The 19,101-nt window shown below is 46.4% G+C and overlaps 1 protein-coding gene across 1 annotated transcript in view; it reads left to right on the top strand.

Annotated features, from left to right (window-relative positions):
* Nucleotides 1-19,101, top strand: part of LOC122926661 (carbonic anhydrase-related protein 10-like) — a 493,040-nt gene that overhangs the window by 350,808 nt on the left and 123,131 nt on the right. Inside the window, exon 5 of the mRNA XM_044278105.1 lies at nt 15,813-15,908. Coding sequence (XP_044134040.1) covers nt 15,813-15,908 — 96 coding nt within the window. The remainder of the gene's footprint in view (nt 1-15,812; nt 15,909-19,101) is intronic.

The following is a 19,101-nucleotide window of genomic DNA, read 5'->3' as shown; positions in this document are numbered from 1 at the left end:
TCTGGGGGAGGGAGTGATGTTATTTACATGGCACTGTATGTTGAAGGCAGCTGGGGAGATGTTATTTACATGGGACTGTATACTTGGGGCACTTCAGGGCGAGCATTATAACAGTAGGGGGCGATATAAATATGGAGGCACTGTGGGGGCATTTTAAATCCAGGAGACATTAGACGTTCTTATTACTACTGGGGGCTCTATAGGAGGGATCCGCATTATTTCTACTAAGAGTACTATGGGGGCCTTATTATTACTGAGGGGTCAGTGGATAGCTTTATTACTACTGGGGGAATAATAGGGGTCCTTATTTCTACTGGGGGCTCTGTGAGGGTATTATTAATACTGGAGGGCTCTTCTACTAATGGAGGCATTCTTGAGGAGCATTATTACTGTTGGGTCCAATAGGGGGCAGTATTATTAAAGAGAACATTCTAGGAGGGAATTACTATTGGTGGGACTATGAGGAGTACTGTTACTATGGGGGGGGGCACTAATTTTTCTTCAGGATAGTATTTGGGGGTACAGAAAAGTAAGGAAGCTAAGATGTCTGTGTGTCACACTCTGCAGAGACGAGGTGGCTGAGAGAAGTGTCCGGACCAAATGGAGAAGATGACAGAGAAGATCTACATCAGAGGACACATCACCTGGGAAGGAACTGGATGTGAGAGGTACGTGCTGCTGTATAGCAAGTACAGGAAAATGTCTTCAGTGCTAGTGCTTACGTGGGGGGATGCGGTTGTTCAACTTAGAGAATTGGGACATATGCATTGGTGCTTGGGCCCCGGATATTTTGAGACCCTAGCAACGCCCCTGGTCTAGTATGTATTTTCCCAGGTTGAATCAGTGCTGATCACCACGTGGTCCTCCACTGCTCATGCAAACATCATCATATATGAAACAGGACCACCATTGAGATTCCCCGCATCAACATTCATTTTGTTGCTGTGTCACGTGAAAGGGCCACAGCAGTGACATGACACCATGCAACACATCACTGGGGTCGTGTAATGCAGTTAAAGGGGTTCTGTCACTTCAGCAAGTGGCATTTATCACAGAGAAAGTGAATACAAGGCACTTAATTTTTCCACTGCATTATACACTGCCTGTTTCCATGGTTACGACCACTCTGCACACTATAGGAAAAAGTACCGCTCTCTCTGGTAGCTAGGATCATAAGAGTGCCCATAGGCTGGTGCTTTTTTTCCATACTGTGCAAGCACGGCCACCACTGCTGTATTGCAGGTTGGTTGTAACCATGGAAACGAGAAGTGTAAAATGTGATGGAAAAATTAATCAAGCCAGCAGAGGAAGCAATATGAATAATAAAAAAATCCATCAGTAAGTGGCTTGTATTAACTTTCTCTGCACAATAAACGCCATTTGCTGAAGTGACAAAACCCCTTTAAGGTTGCCAACCTTAGAACGCCGTGAGTGTCGCTGCACAAGCATTGCACTGGTACAGTGAGTAACATATGCTGTCCCAAAAGCATCAGTCTACATTGTTTAAACAGGCAGCTGGATAATTGCTGTTAATGACATAGTATATATACATAAAGGCTATGTATACCTTTAGGGGGATTAGTTTATGATTACATTTTACTCATTTTGTGCTAAAAATCATTTTTCTAATTGGCCTTTATTAAAAATGTTCAGCTGTTTCTGAGATATGAGTTAAAAAATCTGTCTATTTGCAAGCGGTCAGTTTCTGTTTTCTGTGAATCCAGTCACCTGACAGCTCATTGGTACCTCTTATCTCTGATCTTCCCACCTCAATAACAATCATTATAGCTCAATTCTTATTAAACTCATAAGAATATGACTTAAAGGGGTTGGCCACCCTAAGTATCAAAAATCCAAAGTGCCCCAGACAATAGCCAAAACTATGAAGTATTAATATCTAAAGCTACATGTACCTTTTCACCATGACACACTTCCCTGGAGGAGCTCCTCAGACCGGCTGTGCATTGCAGCAAGCATCTTCAGAGGAGCAGTCAAATGGCATTCTCGCCCACCTGTGTTCCCATAGAGTCATCAGTAAATAACTGCTGTACAGACATAGCAATAGAAGGAACGCCCCAGTCCCAGCAGTAAGCTGTACAGACATAGTAATAGAAGGAACGCCCTAGTCCCAGCAGTAAGCTGTACAGACATAGTAATAGAAGGAACGCCCCAGTCCCAGCAGTAAGCTGTACAGACATAGTAATAGAAGGAACGCCCCAGTCCCAGCAGTAAGCTGTACAGACATAGTAATAGAAGGAACGCCCCAGTCCCAGCAGTAAGCTGTACAGACATAGCAATAGAAGGAACGCCCCAGTCCCAGCAGTAAGCTGTACAGACATAGCAATAGAAGGAACACCCCAGTCCCAGCAGTAAGCTGTACAGACATAGCAATAGAAGGAACGCCCCAGTCCCAGCAGTAAGCTGTACAGACATAGTAATAGAAGGAACGCCTTAGTCCCAGTAGTAAGCTGTACAGACATAGCAATAGAAGGAACGCCCTAGTCCCAGCAGTAAGCTGTACAGACATAGCAATAGAAGGAACGCCCCAGTCCCAGCAGTAAGCTTTACAGACATAGCAATAGAAAGAATGCCCCAGTCCCAGCAGAAAGCTGTACAGACATAGTAATAGAAAGAACGCCCCAGTCCCAGCAGAAAGCTGTACAGACATAGTAATAGAAAGAACGCCCCAGTCCCAGCAGTAAGCTTTACAGACATAGCAATAGAAAGAATGCCCCAGTCCCAGCAGAAAGCTGTACAGACATAGTAATAGAAAGAACGCCCCAGTCCCAGCAGAAAGCTGTACAGACATAGTAATAGAAAGAACGCCCCAGTCCCAGCAGAAAGCTGTACAGACATAGTAATAGAAAGAACGCCCCAGTCCCAGCAGTAAGCTGTACAGATATAGCCAGGGGCGTACATAGAAATCCCTGGGTCCCATAGGAAAAATCTGAATTGGGCCCCTTAACCCCGCCCACTACCCACCATGGCCCCTCCCACTTCCTGACCTGGCTCCTCCAATGCCACACCCCCATTAAATAAATTTATACATGACCTACAGAAGCTGTTAGGCCCAGGCTACAAACACAGAAAACAATCTCAAGAAGTGAAAGGATGACACTTTACATCAAGTCTGAGGATGATAGGAGGGAGCGGAGCCATAGGAGACCCCCAAACATAGAGGGGCCCAGTGCCTGGACAGAGGATGCAAGGGAAGGAGCGGAGCCAGGGGAGACCCCCAAACATAGAGGGGCCCAGTGCCTGGACAGAGGATGCAAGGGAAGGAGCAGAACCAGAGGAGACCCCCAAACAGAGGGGCCCAGTGCCTGGACAGAGGATGCAAGGAAAGGAGCTGAGCCAGAGGAGACCCCCAAACATAGAGGGGTCCAGTGCCTGGACAGAGGATGCAAGAAAAGGAGCGGAGCCAGAGGAGACCCCCAAACATAGAGGGGTCCAGTGCCTGGACAGAGGATGCAAGAAAAGGAGCGGAGCCAGAGGAGACCCACAAACACAGAGGGGCCCAGTGCCTGGACAGAGGATGCAAGGGAAGGAGTACAGCCAAAAAAGACCCCCATACATAGAGGTGCCCAGTGCCTGGACATAGGACGGGAGGGAAGTAGCGGAGCCAGAGGAGACCCCCAAACATAGAGGGGCCCAGCCCAGACTGTGACTTACTTGTCTTTAGGCCAGCCAGCCAGGGACACAGCCGGTGCACTGCTCATGACACTCACTTCAGAATCTTCCTCCCTCTCTTGAAGACAGTCCTCAGTCAGCTCGTCTCTCTCTCCTCAGCTCAGGGCAGGCACTGACTCTGCTGGTGACGGCCGACGGCGTTCAAGCCGATTCTCCTGCCTGCTCCCTTGCGCCACTGGCCAATCAGCAGCTGCCTCAAGCCCTTGTCTTGTCGTGCTGATTGGCCAGCGGCTCGAGCGCCACATGCAGGCTGGCCTGGTTTGATCCTGATTCCGGCAGACGGTCCGGGTCAGGAGGAGGTCAGGTCAGGATCAGCCTCAGGTCGGGGGGGGGGGGGGGCGATTGCGGAAGTCTGAAGATGAGTTGATGTTGGGGCTGGGCGCTGGGGAGAAAAGCAGCCGCATAGCCGGCTGCAGGTCATGAGTGGGCGGGGCCAAACAGTGTGGGCGGGGCCTTCTCTGCGCTACGGGCCCCCCAGTGCCGCGGGCCCCATAGCAGTGGCGTGGTCTGCCTCTATGGGCGGTACGCCACTGGACATAGCATTAGAAAGATGAGGAAGGCTGGACGGGCCGAAACACGTCCTGTAAATATATTTCATTACATGGAATTAAAGAATATCATGGATTGAAAAATCATCACGTTTGCTGGGATTACGTCTTGAATTGTTTGATGGGGATTGCTCCTTCCCACGCAACGTATTTGGAGGATCGTGAGCTTTCTGATCTGTGCTTTGATAGTAATAGAAAGAGCGCCCCACTCCCAGCAGTAAAGAGAGGTCACTACCCGCCCCACAGATATGCTTCCAGGGAGGGGGTACCCTGTTCATAAATTCGCTGTGGGGCCCAGTCATTTCTAGTTGTGCCACTGGATGTAAGCTATGAAAAGAATAAATATAGAGGGAGATTTATTATTTCCCTTGTTTCTGAAAAGTAGCGTTAAAAACTTGCAAACTATGCGACTGCACCTTAAAAAAAGAGGGGCGTGACAATGGCAAGGAGGGGGCGTGGCCAGTTGTGCCAACAAATTTATGTTCATTTTCGCCAGTTTTCTGACTCAAATGAAGCCAGAAATCTATGGCAGCTCTGAGATGTTTAGGTGCACGGACTGCCGGAGGAGGGGGATATGTTGAGCGGTGGGACAGACCTTTGTTGTACAAGAACTCTGAGGAATACATCTGTATACACAGTGTGCAGGGGTACACACATCACTATATACAGTGTGCAGGGGGTCACAGACCTTTATATACAGTAGATGAGGGTCACATATCAGTATATACAGTGTACAGGGGGTCACAGACCTTTATATACAATATACAGGGGGGCACATATCAGTATATAGTGTACAGTGGTGGAGGTCACACATCTGTATATACAGTGTACAGAGGGTCACGGATCTCTATATACAATATACAGGGGGGCACGTATCAGTATATAGTGTACAGTAGTGGGGGTCACATCACTGTATGGGGAAGGGGTCACATATCACTATATACAGTGTGCAGGGGGTCACAGATCTCTATATACAATATACAGGGGGGCACATATCAGTATATAGTGTACAGTGGTGGGGGTCACACATCACTATATACAGTGTGCAGGGGGTCACAGACCTCTATATACAGTGGTGAGGGTCACATATCAGTATATACAGTGTACAGGGGGTCACGGATCTCTATATACAATATACAGGGGGGCACATATCAGTATATAGTGTACAGTGGTGGGGGTCACACATCTGTATATACAGTGTGCAGGGGGTCACAGACCTCTATATACAGTGGTGGGGGTCACATATCAGTATATACAGTGTACAGGGGGTCACGGATCTCTATATACAATATACAGGGGGCACATATCAGTATATAGTGTACAGTAGTGGGGGTCACAGCACTGTATGGAGAAGGGTCACATATCACTATATACAGTGTGCAGGGGGTCACAGATCTCTATATACAATATACAGGGGGGCACATATCAGTATATAGAGTGTACAGTACAGTGGTGGGGGTCACATATCACTATATACAGTGTGCAGGGAGGAGGGGGCACACAGATGATACCAGTGACTGCTGCTATCACTGACCTCAGCCATACTGACAGCTCAGAAGGGGTTAAAGCTCCTGAACTGTAGGTCTGGCTGTAACAAACATGTGTGTGATAAGACCACAGAGCAGAGGAGCCATAAACAGGACAGACACTTGGATTCCTCACAGTTTGTGGTCCTCAGCACCTTCCTGGCTCTGCTACATCCTCACATACAGCAGGATCCTCTCAGTACAGAAGCTACAGAGGGGCGGAGTCTGCAGTCAGCAAGCTCCTCCTATCAGCCAGCACAGCTCCTCCTCTGTCTCCCCTCCTCCTGCAAAAGTTTCTTTATTTCTGCTGTTAAGAATCCTCCTGCTAAGCCCCTCCAGCCCTGCACAGCCAGGAGAGGCAGGAGGCGCATCTGATACAAGCCGGTGCTTCTAGGACCCAGAGAGCAGCACAGGCTTCATGCATGGACGAGGATGCTTCTCTCCCTCAGTCAGCCTCAGGTAAGCCATGTCTGCGGCTCTAGTGACTGACCTGGGGTGAGAGAAGCCTCGGTCAGTTTCTGCAGCTCACCTCAGACAGCGCAGTGAGTGTGAGCTACTGCAAGGGTGGACATCCCTGTGTCCGTACAGGCCCTGTGGTGGACGGAGGACAGGCAGCCAGAAAACCGGACAGTCCGGCCTAAAACCGGACGTCTGGCCAGTGCCACCCTACACCTGCAGTGTAGTGATGTCCGGATCATGAACGAATCGTTCTTTTGAACCGATTCAGTTCACTGATCCGGAAGAGTCGGTTCCTCTGACTGAGCCGATCCGAATGAAACGGCTCAGTCAGATCAGCATAGAAGCAGCAGCAGGCAGTGTAATAGGAGCCTCCAGTGGACGCTAGCCCCGCCCCTCCCCGCCCTCCAACCAATCAGAGGCCGCAGCACTGACTCCCAGCACAGGGGGAGTCGCAGGGACTCAGAGAATCGTCTGAGTCTATTAGTTAAAATAATCAAATGAGTCAGAGACTCATTTGATTCTTTTGAGTTAAAAGAACCGTGAGTTACCGAGTCCCTGCCAGGCTCCCTGCTCTGCGGCTCCCTGTAAGTCCGCCCGTCCGTCCGGAAGGGGGGGCATTGATCTAGCATGTAGCAGAGCAGGAAGTCTGGTAGGGACTACTCGGTGACACGATTCTTTTAACTAAAACTCTCAGACAATTATCACAGTCTGCTCCACTGCAGCAGAGCTGTGTTTGCCAGGGGCCAGTCCCTCCTGACCTTCGGTTCACTTGAGAGCCGACTCAGCAAGTGAACCGAAGATTCGATGAGCTGAGCATGCGCATTGATCTTCAGTTCACTTGCTTCTGCCGGCTCATGAAGTGAACCGAAGATCCGATTCATGAATCGGTTCATTTGAATGAGCTGATTCAAATGAACCGATTCAGCTCAAAGATCCGAACTTCCCATCTCTACTGCAGTGATGGACGAGGCAGGCAGCTGTGAGCAGGACAGGAGGGGGCGTGGCTTCCAATAGAAGGAAACCAGGCCGATCTGCTTATGGAGATGTATTAGTAAGTGTAATATCTCCCTACTTTTTTACAGTTTTAATAAGTGCTAACAAAGTGGCCAACCCCTTTAAGTAAGTGTTTATGAGGTCAGGAGATCAGAGCTATATATGAGCCATCAGATGATGCACAACAGCGCATGCGGAGAGTGTGCATATACAATATTGATCCATATTGATTCAGTTAAACTTATTATCTAATTATCTGGAGGCCGAATTAAGACTTCTATTTCCAATCCAGTTAGCCCCGGATGTCACTGGACACTTAGGGTCCATTCACACGTCCGCGGAATGGGTCCTCATCCATTCAGCAAATTGCGGGCAGGAATGGATGCGGACAGCATTTCATCCGCATTACCAGAGCGCACCCCTGATCTTCCGGCCTGCGGCTCCAGAGAAAAATAGAACAAGAATAGGCAGTTCTATGGGGGTGCCGGCCGCGTGTATTGCGGATCCGCAATACACTACGGACGTGTGAATGGCTCCTCATATAGACTTCCAGGATTCATTTTATTTTAATTGTTATATCTATTTGTTATATATTGTTGTTTTTTGCTACTTGTCTTATAATCATTTATTTTATTTACCAACTACTGTATTAATTAGACCATGGTATGCCCAGAGAGCCTACATCTACTACATATAATTGCACCATAGGTACTTGGAGGCTAGTCAGTGCACTCAGCGTCCAGCTGTATCCGCAGCCTGTTAGGTGGCCACTAATGCATTGTTCTACATCTGTGTTAAAGGTTATGGACCCCTTTGTATGTTTTTAGTGCAGTGTATTATATGATATGAAACATGTCTGCAATTGCTGTCGATTAAAAATGTATAACTGTTCTATTTGTGCAGATTGCATGTATTAGAATCTAATGGAAGCTGCCAACATCCGATTTCCTGTCACTTCAGTTTCCAGCTCCTCTCCTGAAACCTCATCTAAGCTTAACGGCTATATGTAAACCTTCAGGGGCAGTTTTTATGAATGCACTTTTTTCTCCTTTTGGGCTAAAATATTTTTTCAATTGGTCTTTATCAAAAATGTTCAGCCATTTCAGAGATACAAAGGATTAAAAAAAAATCTGTCTGTTTGCAAGCTTTGACTTTGTTTTCTTTCAATCCTGTTATCTGCGAGCTCATGTGTAGATCTTATCCCTGATCTCCTGACCTCATAAACACTTATTTAAGCCATATTCTAAACAGTTTAAAAATAATTGAGCTATAATGAATGTTTATAAGGTCAGGAGATCAGAGAAAAGAGCTACACATGAGCTCTCAGATGACAGGATTTGAAGAAAAAAGAAGCCACAATGTGAAAGCAGACTAATTTTGTAACCCTTGTATCTCAGAAACGGCAGAACATTTTTAATAAAGTCCAATTGAAAAAAAAATGACACTTAGCCCAAAATGAATAAAATGCAATTATAAAAAACGTCCCCAAATGTAAACATAGCCTTTAATTCTTACCAAACCTAATCAACTGAAATCAGATTTACTTTTAGATGAGTGTTGAGAGGAGAGAATGTGGCTGGAGACAGGGTGATAGGGGCTGTTGAAATCAAGATGGTATAGACCAGGGGTAGGCAACCTCCGGCACTCCAGCTGTTGTGAAACTACAACTCCCAGCATGCATACTTGCTCTGCTCTTCTCAGAACTCCCAAGTAAATTGTAGTTTCACAACAGCTGCAGTGCCAAAGGTTGCTGACCCCTGATATAGACTTAAGCAGCTTGCAGTGTATTGTAATAATGCAAGCTGCCGAAAAATTAACTATTCAAAATTTTCAACTGAACCCAATTGCAGAAACGTTTTACATCACATAATAAATGAAAAACACTAAAACCATGCAAACGCCTCTTTAACCACCTCCCGACCGCCTAACGCGCCGATGCGTCCGGGAGGTGGTTGATTTGTTCCTCCTGGACGCATCGGCGCGTCATCTCGCGAGAGGCGAGATTTAGTCACAGCCGGCCCGCGCATGCGCATCGCGGGCCGGCATTTCGTAGCAAAGTATTTTGTCAGCAACCTGCCGGGCCCCGATCATTGGCTGGCAGGTTGCTGATTTTTAAAAAACCAATCAGCAGCCATTTAACCCATCATATTAGTAAATATGATGGGGTTATATGGCTTCTGTGCTCCTCTGCTCCTTCTTTTGGTCGGTTGGTTACAGCAGAGGAGCAGAGGAGCACACATCACTGTGAGTACCCACTACACCACACTTAGCCCCCAGATCACCCCTATTAACCCTTTGATCACCCCTTCTTGCCCCTGTCAATCACTAGTGAAAGTCACTGGTATTGACCGTTAGGTTTTAGGTATAGTTTAGGCCCCTTGGTTAGGTAGTTTAGGGATCAGTTAGCGCCCAGCCCACCGCACCGCAGTCACTGATTCACTGATTAGCGTATCGCTAATCAGCATTTGTACTTTTATAGTATCTGGAAGTGATCAAAACTGATCACGGTCAGATCTATAATTGTATTAGTGTCACTTTAGTTCTCCCTCCACCCAAAACGCAGTGTTTGCCCGATCAGGCCTGATCGGTCGCCCACACGTGCGTTCGCCCACGCCCGCCCCACCGCAGTGACAAAAAAAAATTTTTTTTTGATCGCTGCACATTCACTTTACACGCACTGCGGCGATAAAAAAAATCAGTTTTGATATTTTTTATCAACCGCAGCGGCCTCCAGTACTTCGCTAGCCTACCATTTGTAAGACAGGCTTGCTTTTTTTTTTCTTGGGTAGTCTCAGGGAATACCCCTAAATTTAGTTGCCCACATGTCAAACAGGGGGTATTCCTCTGAAGAGGCCTACAGGCTTCTGACCCAGTCGGATGAGGAGTGGGAACCCTCATCTGATGAATCTAGCAGGTCAGAATACGAACCTGTAGAAAGCAGTGGCTCTCTGACCCAAAGTTCGGACGAGGAGGCTGAGGTCCCTGATAGCACCAGGCGTACCCGGCCCCGTGTCGCTAGACCACAGGTTGCGCAGGATCCGCTTCAAGAGCAGCAGAGTGGGGCTGGTGCTGTCGGATTACGTGGTGAGGCATACACCAGCAGCACAGCCCTCCCTGGACCTAGTACCAGCACTGCCGTACAACCTGGTGAAGTAGCGAGCACCAGAAGGGCAGTTGAAGCTGGTACGGTGGCACGTGCAGTAGTGACCCCGTCGCAGCCACCGCAAAGACGTGCCCGTAGAGCCCCTAGAATCCCAGAGGTGCTGGCAAACCCTGATTGGCAGTCCCCAACTTCAGCCGCACCTGTAGTTCCCCCTTTAACCGCCCAGTCTGGAGTTCGGGTTGAGACAGCTCAGATCGGTTCGGCCCTGGGATTTTTTGAGCTGTTCTTGACTGCGGAGCTCTTAGACTTAGTTGTGGCAGAGACAAACCGGTATGCCACACAATTTATAACCGCTAACCCGGGAAGCTTTTATGCCCAGCCTTTCCGGTGGAAACCAGTCCAAGTTTCCGAAATTAAAACTTTTCTGGGCCTCCTCCTCAACATGGGTCTAACTAAAAAGCATGAATTGCGGTCATATTGGTCCACGAACCCAATTCATCACATGCCCATGTTCTCTGCTGCTATGTCCAGGACACGATTTGAGACCATCCTGCGTTTCCTGCACTTTAGTGATAACAGCACCTCCCGTCCCAGAGGCCACCCTGCTTTTGACCGGCTCCACAAAATTCGGCCCCTCATAGACCATTTCAACCTTAAATTTGCAGATATGTATACCCGAGAGCAAAACATCTGCGTAGACGAGTCCCTTATACATTTTACCGGGCACCTTGGCTTCAAACAATACATCCCAAGCAAGCGCGCCGGATATGGGGTCAAATTGTATAAGCTCTGTGAAAGGGCCACAGGCTATACACACAAATTTCGTGTCTATGAGGGAAAAGATCAGACCCTGGAGCCGGTCGGTTGCCCTGACTACCTGGGGAGCAGTGGGAAGATAGTCTGGGACTTGGTGTCACCCTTATTCGGCAAGGGGTACCATCTTTATGTGGACAATTTTTACACAAGTGTGGCCCTCTTTAGGCATTTGTTTCTAGAACGGATTGGCGCCTGTGGTACCGCGCGAACTAGTCGCGCGGGCTTCCCCCAACGGCTCGTTAGCACCCGTCTTGCAAGGGGGCAGAGGGCCGCACTGTGTAACGAAGAACTGCTCGCGGTGAAATGGAGAGACAAGCGTGGCGTTTACATGCTCTCCTCCATTCACGCAGACACGACAATACAAATTGAGCGAGCAACCCGTGTCATTGAAAAGCCCCTCTCAGTCCACGACTATAAACTTCACATGGGAGGGGTGGACTTCAATGACCAGATGTTGTCTCCGTATTTAGTTTCCCGCAGAACCAGACGCTGGTATAAGAAGGTGTCTGTATATTTAATTCAATTGGCTCTGTATAATAGTTTTGTTCTCTACAGTAAGGCTGGGAGAACTGGATCCTTCCTCAAATTTCAGGAAGAGATCATCGAGAACCTCCTGTACCCAGGAGGTTCCGTGGCCCCATCCACCAGTGTAGTTAGCCGTCTACACGAGCGGCATTTCCCCAATGTCGTTGCTGGTACCTCAACCCACCCATCACCCCGAAAAAGATGTCGTGTCTGTAGCAGGAGTGGAATAAGGCGTGACACCCGCTATTTCTGTCCTGACTGTCCTAACCACCCTGCCCTATGCTTAGGGGAGTGTTTCCGCAAGTACCACTCACAGGTACACCTAGCATAGGGATCATCTCACCAGGACAGGCACACAGGGCTGTTAGGGCCCATTCACTCCCTGCTGCTGCAAACGTCTCCTTTCACCTGGGACAAAGTGCATAACGCACTTCGCCACATCTTTGGGCGATTTGCGCTTTGCACATTGACCCATGGGGAAGGAGAGGTTTGTTCTATAAAGGTAAAAAAAAAAAAAAAAAAACACCAGTAAGCAAACACGTTAATGTTTAGTTCAAAAAGTTAAAGTTTACATGTTCTGTTCCAAAGTTAATAAAATTATTGCGTTGTGGCCTGGTTTTTTCTTTTTTTTTTTTTTTCTTTTTTTACCTTCTAGGTGGACCAACCGATCTACTAGCTGCAGCACTGATGTGCATTCTGACAGAAGCATTGGGCTGCTGTCAGATTACATGCAAGTCGGTGTATGCGGCGCTGCAAGACGAGATTTTCTCCTCTGCAGTAACAGATACGTTTGCCAAGGCATACGAGCTGAGGAGGAGGCGGCGTTCCTATGCTTTGGCAAACACTTTGTATATATATAAAAAAAAAAAAATCCCGGCAATGATTTATTCATCCACATCGATTGATGTGAATGGAGAAATCTGGTTTGCCAGGGCATGCGAGCTAAGTGGGTATGGATGTTGGGCGGAGCTCCTATGTCCTGGCAGACGCCTTTCCCCTCCTTTTTTTTTTTTGGGCAGAGATTTTTTTCATCCACATTCATTGTGAATGAAGAAATCTGTGCCGTTCATTTTTTTCTTTCAGCCCAGAGGTTGAACGGAAAAAAAAATCTCATTACCTGTATGCTCAATATAAGGGGAATAGCAGAAACTCCTAATGCTGGCCATACATGTAATGATTGCGGAGACCCTCAAATGCCAGGGCAGTACAAACACCCCACAACTGACCCCATTTTGGAAAGAAGACACCCCAAGGTATTTGCTGAGGGGCATATTGAGTCCATGAAAGATTTAAATTTTTGTCCTAAGTTAGCGGAAAGTGAGACTTTGTGAGAAAAAACAAAAAAAATATCAATTTCCGCTAACTTATGCGAAAAATAAAATTTCTATGAACTTGCCAGGCCCCTCATTGGATACCTTGGGGTGTCTTCTTTCCAAAGTGGGGTCACATGTGGGGTATTTATACTGCCCTGGCTTTTTAGGGGCCCTAAAGCGTGAGAAGAAGTCTGGGATCCAAATGTCTAAAAATGCCCTCCTAAAAGGAATATGTGCCCCTTTGCCCACCTTGGCAGCAAAAAAGTGTGACACATCTGGTATCGCCGTACTCAGGAGAAGTTGGGGAATGTGTTTTGGGGTGTCATTTTACATATACCCATGCTGGGTGAGATAAACATCTTGGTCAAATGCCAACTTTGTATAAAAAAATTGGAAAAGTTGTCTTTTGCCAGGATATTTCTCTCACCCAGCATGGGTATATGTAAAATGACACCCCAAAACACATTCCCCAACTTCTCCTGAGTACGGCGATACCAGATGTGTGACACTTTTTTTATGCCAAGGTGGGCAAAGGGGCACATATTCCAAAGTGCACCTTTCGGATTTCACCGGTCATTTTTTACAGATTTTGATTGCAAAGTACTTCTCACACATATGGGCCCCTAAATTGCCAGGGCAGTATAACTACGCCACAAGTGACCCCATTCTGGAAAGAAGACACCCAAGGTATTCCGTGAGGGGCATGGCGAGTTCCTAGAATTTTTTATTTTTTGTCGCAAGTTAGTGGAATATGAGACTTTGTAAGGAAAAAAGAGAAAAAATAAATCATCATTTTCCGCTAACTTGTGACAAAAAAATAAAATTCTAGGAACTCGCAGTGCCCCTCACGGAATACCTTGGGGTGTCTTCTTTCCAAAATGGGGTCACTTGTGGCATAGTTATACTGCCCTGGCAATTTAGGGGCCCAAATGTGTGAGAAGTACCTTGCAATCAAAATGTGTAAAAAATGGCCTGCGAAACCCGAAAGGTGCGCTTTGGAATATGTGCCCCTTTGCCCACCTTTGCAGCAAAAAAGTGTGACACATCTGGTATCGCCGTACTCAGGAGAAGTTGGGGAATGTGTTTTGGGGTGTCATTTTACATATACCCATGCTGGGTGAGATAAACATCTTGGTCAAATGCCAACTTTGTATAAAAAAATGGGAAAAGTTGTCTTTTGCCAAGATATTTCTCTCACCCAGCATGGGTATATGTAAAATGACACTCCAAAACACATTCCCCAACTTCTCCTGAGTACGGCGATACCAGATGTGTGACACTTTTTTGATGCCAAGGTGGGCAAAGGGGCACATATTCCAAAGTGCACCTTTCGGATTTCACCGGTCATTTTTTACACATTTTGATTGCAAAGTACTTCTCACACATATGGGCCCCTAAATTGCCAGGGCAGTATAACTACGCCACAAGTGACCCCATTTTGGAAAGAAGACACCCCAAGGTATTCTGTGAGGGGCATGGTGAGTTCCTAGAATTTTTTATTTTTTGTCGCAAGTTAGTGGAATATGAGACTTTGTAAGAAAAAATAAATAAATAAAAAAAATCATCATCATTTTCCGCTAACTTGTGACAAAAAATAAAAAGTTCTATGAACTCACTATGCCCATCAGCGAATACCTTAGGGTGTCTACTTTCCGAAATGGGGTCATTTGTGGGTTTTTTCTACTGTTTGGGCATTGTAGAACCTCAGGAATCATGACAGGTGCTCAGAAAATCAGAGCTGTTTCAAAAAGCGGAAATTCACATTTTTGTACCATAGTTTGTAAACGCTATAACTTTTACCCTAACCATTTTTTTTTTTGCCCAAACATTTTTTTTTATCAAAGACATGTAGAACAATAAATTTGGCGAAAAATTTATATATGGATGTCGTTTTTTTTTTGCAAAATTTTACAGCTGAAAGTGAAAAATGTCATTTTTTTGCAAAAAAATCGTTACATTTTGATTAATAACAAAAAAATGTCAGCAGCAATAAAATACCACCAAATGAAAGCTCTATTAGTGAGAAGAAAAGGAGGTAAAATTCATTTGGGTGGTAAGTTGCATGACCGAGCGATAAACGGTGAAAGGAGTGTAGTGCCGAAGTGTAAAAAGTGCTCTGGTCATGAAGGGGGTTTCAGCTAGCGGGGCTGAAGTGGTTAAAGACCTGGTGAACCCCATAAAGGCTCTGAACAGATACCAGAAACCACAACAGGTAATGTGAACAACAGTGATGAGAGGCAGGTGCAATATTCAAATTAGCGATATTGAGCAAATATTCATCATATATTCGAGAATTCATGATCTCCAGTCATTATTTTCCTGATTGCGAAAATCGGCATTCGGAAAATTCGTGATAAAAATTGCAATACGAAAATTTGTGATCAACACTACTCCTAAAGTCAAAGATATTGCAGTCTTCTCATTGGCCCACAAGCAAGAAGCAGTGAGGGATCATGGGTACTGATGAAAAAAAAATCTAGAATATTCGATATTACGAAGATGTAGCACAATATTCTAGATATTCGCAAATTCTCCCAAAAATATTTGCGATTAGAATATTCGCAATCAACACTAGTGAACAAAGCCTTACTGAGCTCACGGCTGTGATGAGTATAAAATTATAAGAATAGTTAGACTAATAACATGTTATTAAACTATTAAATCGCATGTTTAACATTTCTTTTTTTGCTTCTTTTTATGGCTGTATTAATCTGTGCTTGTCCATGCCCGCTCTCTCTGTTTTCTACTTATCCATCTTGTTTCTTTGTAACTATGACCCTTGACTTTCTATCTTCTCTTTTAGCTACTGACCTTGTGAGATACCCCTCTCTTATTACAGGTACAGCTGATTCATTATAACCAGGATTTGTACAGTAATGTCAGCGAGGCGTCCCGCAACCCCAATGGCCTGGCTATAATCTCTTTGTTCGTGAATGTGAGTTCTTGTGTTTTCCTGCAGTGAATGCACGCTTTTCTCTTTTTTCTACTATTAAATGGAGAAATCCCTCTTACTTTCCCCATACAATTACAGTTTTTATTGCATGATTAGCTCTGGCGGTCATTGTAAGTTTTATACATCTCTGCAAGTATCTGCAATATTGAACTTACAATAATAATAGAAATGATAGTACGGTCTTACAGTAACTGTAATCTTACTATTATTACTTTGCGTTTTTAGTAGGTATTAAAACTGTCATGTAAAGCACGTTGTGTACTGCATAGCAAGATTATTATACACGTATGTAACACTTTAAAGGGCATCTGTCAGCAGGATCAACCCTATAAGGTCTCATGCACACGATCATATGTATTTTGCAGTCCACAAAAATTACGGATGACGTCTGCGTGCATTCCGTATTTTGCGGAACGGAACAGCTGGCCCCTAATAGAACAGTCCTATCCTTGCCTATAATGCATACAATAATAGGACATGTTCTATTTTTTTGCGGAACAGAAATAGAGATGTGCAGAAACGAAATGCACACAGAGTAACTTTCGTTTTTTTGTGGACCCATTGAAATGAATAGTTCCGCATACGGTCCGCAAAAAACGAAACGGAGCGCACACAGAAAAAAATATACGTTTGTGTGCATGAGCCCTTAAAGGGGTTCTGCACTTTCATTTAACTGATGATCTATCCTCTGGATAGATCATCAGCTTCTGATCGGCGAGGGGTCCAACACCCGGGACCCCCGCCGATCAGCTGTTTGAGAAGGCAGCGGCGCTCCAGCAGCGCCGCGGTCTTCTCACTGTTTACCGCCGGCCCACTGACATCATGACTAGTATCAACTAGCGTGGGCGGGGCTTAGCTCCATTCAAGTGAACAGAGCTTAGCCCCGCCCGCGCTAGTTGATACTAGTCGTGACATCAGTGGGTCGGCGGTAAACAGTGAGAAGACCGCTGCGTTGCTGGAGCACTGCTGTCTTCTGATCGGCGGGGGTCCCGGGTGTCAGACCCCCGCCAATCAGAGGATAGATCATCAGTTAAATGAAAGTGCAGAACCCCTTTAAATCAGCTATATGTCTGGTAGGGCTAACTCTGCTGATTAAAAACATATTTCTTCTCCTGATCCTTTGCTGTACTAAGGAGAAAAAAGTGTTTAAAAATATGTAAATTGGAGCTTAAATGCATCAAGGGTTGACCCTAGCCACTGGTTGCACTGAATCTACTCTTCTATGCTTCTTTATAAGCTCCCCCTATTACTTAATTGGAAGGTCCAGGGCAGGCTTCTAGGTGGAGAGGGAAGTGACCAGGGAAGCAGAAAGGAGAATCTAAGGTGCAATGGCCTGTGGAACACTTAAAGGGGTATTCCGGTTACCATAAATATAACTTATGTTTTAGACTAATTAATCATTATTAATTACCTAATATCATGCAAATTTCACATATTTACCGTTCAGTAGTTATAAAAGTAGTTTTCTTCCTCTGCTACTCACTGTGTTTTCTCATAAATTACCATGGCATCGACCTGTAGCTCTAAGCCTTTGTTAGGTCGAGCATGCTCAGTGTGTTGTCACCACCAGACATCTGAGAAGCTCTGACAGACGTTCTTCAGAACCTCCTCCTTGAGGTTCCTTTTGTTTTGCTTTCGTTTTCTCATCTCGTTAGCCTCTCTCAGCTGTCATGTAGGTGCACTGATTGCATCTAGGGCTGCAGCTAACGATTATTTGAATAATCGATTAGTTGCCGATTAATTTCTACGATTAATCGATTAATCGGGAAAAACGACAAAATTACAAAACAGAGGTTTATATGATCTTACTTGAAAAATTATGTTCAAAGGCCATATTAAAACAAATTGTGGACGACACTTATGGGGGATCTGTGGACGACACTTATGGGGGATCTGTGGACGACACTTATGGGGGATCTGTGGACGACACTTATGGGGGATCTGTGGACGACACTTATGGGGGATCTGTGGACGACACTTATGGGGGATCTGTGGACGACACTTATGGGGGATCTGTGGACGACACTATTATGGGGGATCTGTGGACGACACTTATGGGGGATCTGTGGACGACACTTATGGGGGATCTGTGGACGACATTTATGGGGGGATCTGTGGACGACACTTATGGGGGGATCTGTGGACGACACTTATGGGGGGATCTGTGGACGACACTTATGGGGGGGGATCTGTGGACGACACTTATGGGGGGATCTGTGGACGACACTTATGGGGGGGATCTGTGGACGACACTTATGGGGGGGATCTGTGGACGACACTTATGGGGGGATCTGTGGACGACACTTATGGGGGATCTGTGGACGACACTTATGGGGGATCTGTGGACGACACTTATGGGGGATCTGTGGACGACACTTATGGGGGATCTGTGGACGACACTTATGGGGGGATCTGTGGACGACACTTATGGGGGGATCTGTGGACGACACTTATGGGGGGATCTGTGGACGGCGTTTATGGGGGATCTGTGGACGACACTATTATGGGGGATCTGTGGACGGCGTTTATGGGGGATCTGTGGACGGCGTTTATGGGGGATCTGTGGACGGCGTTTATGGGGGATCTGTGGACGGCGTTTATGGGGGATCTGTGGACGGCGTTTATGGGGGATCTGTGGACGACACTTATGGGGGATCTGTGGACGACACTATTATGGGGGATCTGTGGACGGCGTAGTTATGGAGAGGGGGATATGTGCACTGTTATGGGCATAACAGTGCACAGATCCCTTTCCTCATAACAGTGCACAGACCCCCCTTCCCATAGCAGTGCCATACACAGACCCCCCCTCCTCCCCATAGCAGTGCTATACACAGATCCTCCCCCCTCCCCATAGCAGTGCTATACACAGACCCCCCTTCCCCCTAACAGCCCCGGCGCTTGCATCTTTATTTTACCTTTTTACAATGACGCTCCCGCTCCTGTAACAGCCAGGCAGAGCGGACGGCGGCGTAACGTCACTCAATCACGTGACGCGCCTGCTCCGCCCACTTCATGAATGAAGGAGGCGGAGCAGGCGCGTCACGTGATTGAGTGACGTTACGCCGCCGTCCGCTCTGCCTGGCTGTTACAGGAGCGGGAGCGTCATTGTAAAAAGGTAAAATAAAGATGCAGCGCCCGCCCGCCCGAATAGCAACGAATCGGCGATTATTCG

The sequence above is a fragment of the Bufo gargarizans genome, chromosome 2 (genome assembly GCF_014858855.1).
Source record: "Bufo gargarizans isolate SCDJY-AF-19 chromosome 2, ASM1485885v1, whole genome shotgun sequence".
In the NCBI taxonomy this organism is placed as follows: Eukaryota; Metazoa; Chordata; class Amphibia; order Anura; family Bufonidae; genus Bufo; species Bufo gargarizans.
Note: the sequence above shows the minus strand (reverse complement) of the source record. Positions and strands in the feature narration are given on the sequence as shown.